The sequence below is a fragment of the Patagioenas fasciata genome, chromosome 6 (genome assembly GCF_037038585.1).
Source record: "Patagioenas fasciata isolate bPatFas1 chromosome 6, bPatFas1.hap1, whole genome shotgun sequence".
In the NCBI taxonomy this organism is placed as follows: Eukaryota; Metazoa; Chordata; class Aves; order Columbiformes; family Columbidae; genus Patagioenas; species Patagioenas fasciata.
In genome coordinates, this window is record NC_092525.1 from 36,531,477 (window position 1) to 36,542,065 (window position 10,589).

At 38.1% G+C, this 10,589-nt stretch overlaps 1 protein-coding gene across 3 annotated transcripts in view; it reads left to right on the forward strand.

Annotated features, from left to right (window-relative positions):
• The window catches only part of ADGRL4 (adhesion G protein-coupled receptor L4), a 74,876-nt gene extending 68,903 nt beyond the window's left edge, over window positions 1-5,973 (forward strand). For all 3 annotated transcript variants that reach the window (XM_065842145.2, XM_065842146.2, XM_071810515.1), the window contains 3 exons: window positions 1,885-1,976; window positions 3,562-3,730; window positions 4,262-5,973. In XM_065842145.2, coding sequence (XP_065698217.1) covers window positions 1,885-1,976; window positions 3,562-3,730; window positions 4,262-4,324 — 324 coding nt within the window. In that variant the 3' untranslated portion in view covers window positions 4,325-5,973. The remainder of the gene's footprint in view (window positions 1-1,884; window positions 1,977-3,561; window positions 3,731-4,261) is intronic.
• Window positions 5,974-10,589: the final 4,616 nt, after the last annotated feature.

Here is a 10,589-nt window from a genome sequence, read left to right on the forward strand (position 1 = left end):
ATTTGTGTAAAGGAGCCCCACTGGGACAGAGAGAAATGAAGTCTGCTGCCACGAGGCCCCACATCAGCCCCATCCTTGCTCAGCAAAACCTCTCCCCTTCTGCAGCTGGTTTCTATGGCCGAAGGATAAGGGGGTTTGGCTCCAGAGCTTCTTACAGAACATATTAATGGCAATAGGAAGGCTCTCATTGACATTAGGGCTCTTGGTGACAGGTCAGCAGAGAGGAAGGTTGGTCATGTGGTTTCTGCTGCGATATTGATAGCGGTTTCTGAAGAAGTAGCGGTGTGTGTTCTCCATGATCATGGAACTTTGATCACTTTTCACCCTACCCTTTTCAGATTACTAAATACATTAGGTGGGTTATGCAGATTAGAGTGTGCGCACCAAGTTATTTGAGATATTATTCAACAACAAATATAAGATAAAAAGTAAGTCTGCATATAATTACCCACAACTGCTGACTGACTTATAATTAACTTTGAAAAATTGCTGGTTTAGGAGATATTATAGATTACAATTTTAAATATAAGGAGCTTCAGAATAGCTCTCACGAACAGCGCAAGTACAAGGTATTCAGTGAAGGATTAATTCCCTAAACTGCTAATCAGCTCTATCTCCTGTCTTATCAAATTGTAAATACATCATGCTGTATGAAAGTATGAGCATGCAGCTAATTAAAGCCAAGCCTGCATTTAATATCAGATACTCCCCCCTTGACATAACAAAAATGTTCTAAGGACATACATAACAAGTGTTAACAAACGCAAGTGATTCTTTTTAAAGTGATGCTGTGTTCCTACAGCAGCCTTTTGTTTTCAGTTCGGATAATTCTTTTAAAGAAAAAGGAGGAGGGAGGAAAACCACACAGTCGTTCTGGAGAAACAAGTTGGGGAAGACATTAATTCTATTCAGTCTACAGCTGGGAGCCCACAGGAGCCAATGAAGGGATTACAGCTGAAGATCTACAAATAGTATCTGGATGATATCCAGCTAAAATTTTGTCCATTTACTAACATTTTTAATAGATTCTGATGTTAAATGTTGCAAAGCAAGATAAGAATTTTTTTTAAATGCAAGAAAGCAAACCCATCCACATTGTTAAAGTAATGCTGTATAAATTTAAATGAAAGATCAGTGAAGCCTAGCTGAGCAAACAGAGGTTTAGAACCCCAATTGAGCATCATTTGCAAAAGTGCTTCTCATAGTTGCTTTTTTCTGTTTCAAACTCAAGCAATGCCATTATAACGAAGTCAGGAGAAAAACATACTGAAATTATTCACCTATGAAACAAACACAGAATATAAGAGAGAATACCCAGCATGGAGCCTTTCAACCAAAGTTAGTTTCTTAAAAATTCTTTGTGTAAACCTCAAAGTTTTTTTATGCCATTTTGAAGTTTTCATACCCCAAAGATCTTAGAACATATGATGGTATTAATATTATTCAACAGCAAAAGACACACGTTTTGTCAAGATCCACGTGATATAGTACAATTAAAAAAATCCATGGGGATGAGGAGTCATTTACCTTTCCCTTTCCCTTTCCCTTTCCTTTAACAACTCTACTTAGAGAAAAAAATCTCAGCAGGAAATCAAAGGCATTTACCAATAAAATCAATAAACATTTGCAGACTTTCAGTAGTGATACTGTTGAGATAAGGTAGAGTTACAGCCCTGTGTGATCGATGTTTATTACAGGGCTTCTATTTTTTTTAATAGAAGTGGATCAGAAGAGGGTAGGTTTTTTCTCCTCCCGGCACTGAGTTCTGTAGGTTTCATAAACACAGAAACATTACCTGACTTGTTTCATTTAAATGTGTAACAGTTACAGAAATTCAGAAGCATCCTGGTTTGAACTTAAAGTGCCTTTCTTCATTCCCCCCAGGTCAATTTGTTGGCTTTTGGAGTGATTATTTATAAAGTATTTCGACACACTGCAATGTTAAAGCCAGAAGTTAGTTGTTATGAAAATATAAGGTAAGTTTGCCATTTAATTCAAATTCTTCATTCTGTAAGTTTAAATACAGCGAGAGATGAAAGGGAATATTCAAAAAGAACAGTTTAATTTTTGGAAGATTTGTAGAAAAATAATTTTTTTTTTTTTCTTTCCCCTGTTATCCCGTTGTATAGATTTGGAGGTAGATTTTGCAATCTTTATTCCCATTGAACAATACCTTGTACAGTGCCACTGGGGTTGTGTGGGAGGTGTATGACGAATTCCAGTGGTTTGTATCAACCAGAGGGTAAAGGCTGATGGCAAGGTTAAAGCAGTAATTGTCCTATTTTCTTAAGTACTTTCCACAGCCTCTTTGCAAGCTAAACCAGGTTTCAAAACTTATGCCTGAATTGGAACCAAAATATTTGCCATGAAGTAACAAGGAATTTGATGATAAGAGAATCAAGCCATTCACGTTACTTGTACAAAGTCTACAGTAGGACATTGTGCTTCTGGAGCATTGGAGGGGTGGGGAGATTCTCTCCAGGATTTTTACTTTGCATGCTGCTATGATTTTTCCATCAACTCACTCTCTTTAAAACTGATTTATAGGGACCTTGAAAACCGTTTGTGCAGGAAAAGCTGAAGTGTACTACAGGGAACATTGAAAACAACTTACTGTTTGTGTTGCTTAGGAACACTCCTGCAGTTTCAATGCATTGCACTAGATTTATAGTTAGGATTTAGCAATTGTTTGATTGATTACTTTCTCTTATTCCTCACCCTTCATAGCTTCATGTGGTGAGCTAGTTTTAATGAAATTGAAAATTATTCATTTTCAGAGGAACAGTGCTAAAAATGTCTGTTGTTCAAAGGAAGTCCTGCAACAACTGGGCTGAAAATGAATAAGAAAGTAATCAGTGGCTTCATTTTCAAGACAACATGCTGTAATTTGCTCAAGCCTGTGAGCAGGACTCTACAGCATCTTGGGAAAACAAAAAAAATCAGTTTCTATAATTTTAAAGCATCTATATGCCGACCCAGGAACTATTTGAGAGTATTTGTGTTCTAAAAACAAGATTTTTTCTTTTTTTTAAGAGAAAGAATGAAAGAAAGGTAGTCTAGTTTTACAACTGGCACTGTCTTCTGCAGAGAACCTGAGAGGCAGCCTGGGAACCCTTTGATGTCATGCACGTGTACTGACCTAAGAGCATACTGTACATTTTTCTGGGTTATTTTTGTGTTTTGAGGAAGATAAGGGGGAGGAGGAAAAGTGGGGGAATGCTTCATAACAGACATATGTTTTTCCTTGGGGAATTACACTAACAGTAGATTTAAATCAAATCATATGGTGCTGCAGTACACCAGAGAAAACATATCTGAAGATTAAAGAAGCCAGTGTTTTCAGGCCCTCCAGTTTTACTCCTTTGCTCTTCTGCAGTGATTATGTGAGCTGATTCGTGACGCAGTGCTACAGCACACCCTAAAGAGCAGCCCATGCATTTGCGCTTCCCAGGCCCTTGCAGCTGTGCAAAAATTGCCTGGGCAGCATTCATCACCCAGGACAGTGAAGGGAGGAAAATAGTACATGTCCACGTGTTGTTCACAGTGTTTCCTTCCCTCTAGATCCTGTGCCCGGGGTGCTCTTGCTCTCCTGTTCCTCCTTGGGGCTACCTGGATCTTTGGGGTCCTCCATGTCATCCAGGGATCTGTGGTTACTGCGTATCTTTTTACAATCTTCAACGCGTTCCAGGGGATGTTTATCTTCATATTTCTTTGCGTGTTGTCTAGGAAGGTAAGCGCCCCATTCCTTGTGGGATTGTGACTTGGGCAGTCTCATGTACCTACACAGGCAGGTGCCCAGCCCTGGAGGGGAGTTGTGGTGCAAATGTTTCATCAGAGCAAGGGAGGAAATTCTTGTGCTATTGATGGGGAAGAGAAGGGAAGAGGGAAAATTTTGCTATTGCCTTCAGTGGAGACAGAATCTCTAACCAATTTTTACCTTCTCACATATTTCCTGCCGTGTTTAAAACCAATTTATGAAACACGGAAAAATGTTTTTTAAAATTTTAAAGCTAGTTGTAGTGCCATTAACCTGATGAAATAAAGCAATGTGTACAACTAAGCTCACTTCCAGTCTTTCCAGCTGGCAGCATGGTATATTCTTCAGTACCTGACTTGGTACATTCTTCAGTATTCTCTCCTAAAGTCAAAAGCAGCCTCATCTTAAAACATCTAGTGACAGGAATAATACAAAATGAGTTTAAAGACTTATAGACCTATCAATAAATCTATTTAATATTTGAATTCAATATTTTTGTTTCAGATTCAGGAAGAGTATTACAGATTGTTCAAAAATGTTCCTTGCTGTTTCGGCTGCTTGCGATAAATGGAAGGAAAACATGCATGAGCATATCAGTGGAAGAAGGGAACAACCTAGATGATGTTGTCATGGATATTACAGAAAAATGCGGTATTGTGAAAGTATGAAATGACCCAGTGAGCAGCCATGTCTTTTAACTCAATCACTGACTGGTTTGTACATATGTGTGCATTCATTCAGAGCGTTTATATTATGCTGTATACAAACAGTATACAAACCAAACTGGATTATTGCAAACCAAATATGAACAGGGAAAGAAGTAAATTTCTAAAGAAGCTCAAGACTTTTCATTACTTAGGGTTTGCTTCTAATATTAGAAATATCTGTACTTCTTGAAAGCAAGATACCAAAAAGCAACTGGCACAGCAGATTTTATGAATAGCTTTGCTAGTGGAAACATGTTCACTGTCTTTTTGTAGTAATGAGCTTCTTAAATTAAGTTGTATGTGGCCATCTGCAGGGAATGGGTTCCATTAAAGAGTCAATAGATAAAGATCTGCTTCAGCCCAGACTTTTGAAAACATTTATTTTAATTTAAAGTAGATTAAAAAAGGAATTTGTTTAATATTATTCTCTTATCACTGAAATATATATTTGTATATTAATCAATTCTTTATTTTTATAACTTTTAGAGAACTGTTTAGATCTAAAGAGCTGAGGTCAGATCTGATACAAGAATGCTGGGACAGCCATTTTATAAGTGAAAGATTATTTTGTGAATACTTTGAAAATGATCTAGTTCTTGTTTTATTTAATTGACAAAAAGACTGAGATCTGCTAAACTGGCACTATGATTTTGGAGGCTCTGGGAAGGAGATGCTTTCACAAGTTTGCCACTTGATAGAGGTATTTGGAATCCAGACCTTGTAGGATCAAATTAAAATAAAGTGCTAGAAATCACCCATACAGAAGAATACAAATTTAAATTCAAGGTCATATGCCTCCGTGCCACATAAAATTGTAATTACAGCAGTTTTCTTGTGGCATCTTTGAGTCAAGCAGTTGTCTTCCTCTGAGGCTCCAGGTTTTGAAACACCCTACATTTAACTGTAGGAGCATACATAGATCTGCTGAAATCAAAGGGAGTACTTGAAGTGCAAGTTTTTCTGGATCAGGACACAAACATGATGCATCAGCAGTTCCACCTATGCCATCTTGCTTATTTTGAAATTATGCTTTAATTTCACCTAGCTTTTAGCACCTAGCTTATGTGAAGTGCTAAGCAATCCTCAATCCACATTGCCTTCTCAGGAAGTGTCTAAGATCTCAGATGAAGTCCATTACTTTTACCAGTGAGGCATTGTAAATAGGTTGTTGTTAATAAATCCCACTGTTGTACTGTCTATTAAAATAAAGCACTACTCTGAATTTTATTTATATTAAAGGAAACTTTTTTTTTAATGGTCAAATCTGTTTGTTTTTTATCATTTTCTTTTTGTATACACAAGCCTTTCATTGTATGCACTGCGGTGAGGTGCTTCATTATGTATATTCCATGTTTTTGTCGAAATTTTGGAAACCGCAAAATTAGTCTTTTTTTTCTGAAAATAAAAATTTCTCAGTCCTTTGAATGTACAGTATGTGAATAAACTGAAGTGCTTAGCTTTCACATTTTGACATTTCCCTTCATTTAAATAAATATAGTGGTAAAAGTTCTCATGGTTTTATATTATTTGCTCTGAATTGTTTTCTGTATTTCCTTTGCTGTTGTATATATTCTTCTTTGTTTCGGAAGACGCAGATCCATATTACTTACAAGAGTATTTTTAGAACGATATCTACTAATACATCATCTTTAATCTCCTGCAGAAATGTAATGTATAGTAAGTCTGTCTGTACAAAGCATCTCTAGTAACTATGTAATGACTTCAGCATGCTCAGTGAGATTGAAAAAGTTCCTTGGAAAGAAAATATATCATAAACTGTTTAGGTTACAATAGTGTTCTTAATGAAAGCACATCTTTTATAGGAAAACCTTGCTCTCCAGTCTCTGGGTCAGATCTTCATTGAAACCCTGTTTTCCTTACATGCAAGGATGAGTTTTCATCTTTTGATACAGCATGTAAGGAGTAGGAAAATTATTTAGATTCATTGCCTTAGAACTTAAAGGATATTGTAATTTTCATCCCTACAGAAATACTGATGAGAAATCAAAAGGGTTTATTTTTTGCAACCCTTAGTAACACGAGCCCCAACCCAGCCGAGAGAGAGGAGGACAGACAATGGACATAAACTGAAAAAAGAGATGTTTCAGCAAGATAAGGGGAAAAACCTTTTCAACATGAGTATAGTCAGGTGTAGGAAAAGGTTGCCCATAGAGGTTGTGCAGTTGTGTTAAAATCTTTGGAGGTTTCTAAAGCCCGCAGCAACCTGATCTCATACCTGACCCTGCTTTGAGCAAGAAGGTGGATGAGCTGATCCTCTGAGGTCCCTTCTAGCCTGAATTGTTCCAAGACTCCGTTATACGAAATCAGAAAAATAGCAGTTGGGCATTAGTTATTATTTTGTTAAGCAAATTTGCACTCAAGTGCTGTGCATCAGCTGAACAAACTGCTTTTCCAAAAATAAATTTGCGTGACATAGTTGTCAGAGCAACTGGTAACTAGTCGACTGGTTTGAAAAATAAAAACGTTGTTCGGCATCTTTTCAGATTACATCCTTTTGAGACGTGTATGACATCTCCAGGTGGGGCCAACAGGAAAAAGAAAAAATCAATGATTGACAAGACAGATAAAAAGTAAAATGTGAAGGTTTCTCTCTGAAAGCAAGTGCTTGCTGAAGGGAGAAATTGTTTCCATTAAACCAATCAAAGAGAAATTTGTGTTCAGTGTTGCATTTCAAGGTGTGCTTCAGAATATAATAAATAAGGTCTGGATTAAGAAAGACTGGTTTATTCTGAAATAATTATTTCCTCAAAGAATTGGAAGTGTGTTTCAAAGAAACCGCAACATTTAGGAGTTAATTATCATCACAGCCTTTGGGAGGTTCAGTCTGCCAGAGCTGTGCTGATGAGCAGATCGTCTGTGCTCTTTACCTACTGGAATGAAGCAGAAAACACCGTAAACACTTTTCAGATTTATTTCAGGCTTTCCTCCACTCTTCAGTTGTCACAGTCCTTCAGCTCAGAACATAGTGATACCCCAAAGCCAGGAGTTTGCAAACTGTGCACCTTATCCACCAGCCATATAAAACAATGTTGCACACGGTGGCATTAGGCAGAATAAAGAAATATCTGTGGGGCTGATTCCTCTGACTGCTACATCTCCAGCATCACTTCTATCACCAATAATACCACTTTTTATATCTTTGTCATGATGTTCCCTAAAAGCCCAGTTCAGAATCAGACTCTTGCCAGATGCCAGTCACAGGAGAAGTCCCACCTCCTGCTTTAAAACCTGTATAGATGAGATACATAAGCCAAAACTTAACCCATGAAGAAAGTTAAAACTTCCCTTTGGGAAAAGAGCCAGTGGAAGGAGGGCTCCTGGCCAACAACCTACTCCGGCCTGTGTTACACTTTTCACTTTGTTCTCATACATTTCAGATATGCAGCATTTTTGTGCTGTGAGTTCACGGAAACGAAGATGCTACCTCACCAAAGCTATTTTTATAGAAAATTAAGCCTTTAAGATGGATGCGGATTTGAAAACAGCTGGTCATCAATGCACCAATACTCCATTTAACCACAATCAGAATGTCAAGTGCAAACGTGCTACAGCAGTTTCACAAGTTGCCTGGTGTCCTGCCAGCTCAGCTCTTATGGCCAATGCTGTGAGCAGGCTGTCCAGATAGACTGCAGTGCCTCAAAGACCCTACTGCCTTTTTCAGACGCTGTATTTCCATGACAAACCTCCCAAACAAACCCTATGGAGAATCAAGACCCCTTGCAACCACTTCACCAGGAGTCAAATACATGGCCACACATACAGACCAGAGGCCCTGGAGCTGCTGCTTCAAAACAAGCTGCAAGATGTGACTGATGCAAGGTACCATAATTCAATCAACTTCACTGTTACACAGCAAAATTGCACACAACAAAAAGTAGCAGTAAAACTGACTGCTGAGAATGTACTACTTTTTTTCAAACTGGGAGAAAACCAAAAAACATAACAAGAAACATGCACACCTTAAAAAGCATACAGAAATTATAATGAAACATAAATATTACTTCTTATTTATTCTATTTGTGATAACAAGATGTTACTTTTTGTAGAGGACTTATTTTTACATCTTCCCAATATGGGGTTGTACTTTTCCCAGAATTCCTTTTTGAGAGCTATCCCTTTAAATTCGGCAGAAGCTCCATTTCTACAGACATTGTTTTACAGCTCTTTGGTTTTTCTTGTCTTGCTGGTAAGTGCTCAAATTTTATTGTATTTACTCTTTTGGATTGCCAAGGAAATAGCATATTTTCGTCAGACTTCATAACATAAGCGAGCTCTTCTGTGTTCTGAAGCATTGCTGAATATTCTAATTAAAACTAGCTCTAAGACTAGCCATCAGTCTTCACTGCACCACAGTAGGCACCTTCCTCCAATGTAAGCCCTTGTATTTATTGTAACTATTTATATAAATGCTGCAGTCAGCTCTGAGTCCACATAAACCTAACACCATTTAAATTAATTTTGTAAGACTTTGTGATATACTGCTGAATAATTTAGTCAAATCCGGGTTGATTATAAGCACTTCTGTAGAATAACTAAGTTTGAAATCTGTGTTTTTAAGGGGCAATCCAGTTTGTCTTGTAAATTGAGATGGGAAATACTGTATCTCCAATACCCATAATCAGTTATATTTTAATCTGGGCAGGGATGTTTTCCTCCTGTGTTGGGCCCACTATTATTGGGCCTAATAGATTGAGTTAAAGGCAGCAATCTCCAAAATCCCACTCCTCCTGCTCTTTGAATGTTTCTACACTAAGCAGACTTCTGGCACCACCTTAGCTTCTGATGGGTTTCAGAAATAATTGTTGATGATACAGTAAATTTGTTTTCTATCCCTTGTGTTTAAATCCCAGTCTTACAAACACTCATGGATTTGCTCAGTTTTATGCACGACTAAGTCTTTGGCGTTAATGAGACTGCTCATGTACATAAGTTAAGCATATGTGCAAGTGTTGTATGATTGGGGTCTTAGGATGCCAATTTGCAGTAATAACAGATTTGCATAAACTCATGATCCCAAACACTGGGTTTTCTTCTCATTATCAATAGTTCGTTTAACTCTTTTCCTTTCACTGATGTTATGAGCCTTTTTCTTTTTTTTTTAACGTGAACTTAAGGTTGCTTTTCTTGCCACTCCTGAGCCAGTGTTGATTTTGTCTCTGTCTTCCTTAATGTATGTGAGGTTTTCCTCTTGTTGACATGCTTATAAATGCCCACCTTAACCACGTTAGTATCAGCTCATTTATGTTGGTGATGAAAGATCGGGTCACACTTCTTAAGCTAAAAATATGTTCCTTGCTGTATAAGAGAGCTACAGAAACACCATGTGCACATACCCAGCTAGGACTCATCAAATTCTTGTGCACAAGTCATGGCTTCTGTCATCAAGGGGTTAAGTCCTAAATGAAATTAGTAGCAGCTGTAGCCCATTTAGCATAGATGCCAGCCAAGGGAGAGGCAGCTCCTACACCTCAGCAGGTGAGTCAAATGGAAGGAGAGAAAAGCAAAATATAGCCTCACTGAAATCATAGTGCATGTCCTAGTGAAGGATAATCTACCTTCTCATGTTCAGCTTTGGTTTGTCTTTGTTACAGTCAGCACTTAGTGCCCACAATATAACTCGTAAAGGCTTCAGGGTTTGATTCATTCTCAGAAGCAGTGGTGCATACAGCCCCTCTCTAAAGAGATGGGGCAGAGCAATGTATCCACCCTGCTCAGGCAGGTACTAAAGGGGACGTACCTATCCAGGGATCCTCCCTTCTGCAGTGTACCCAGCACCCACAGTCTACCTGCAGTTGCCTTCCAACCTGAGTCTAACCACACAGCTGAGGAGGCCAGAGTGCAACATCTGGCTTTGCAGTGGGTAAGGGATCTCAGCGCTGCAACTGGGAGGCAGAAAGAGAGAGAACTGGGATACAAAGGTAAAAATGTCTCTTCTGGAACTAAATGAAAGTGGGGGAAACAAAAAATAATCAACTGAATCTTAAAGCAACTTCCAATGATATCCTATATGCTACCTTTTTAATGAATTATTTGTATGCAGTATTTCTAGGCTAAAAATATTACAGGCTAGTGAATCAGACAGCATAATCCTGCAGAAACAGCAG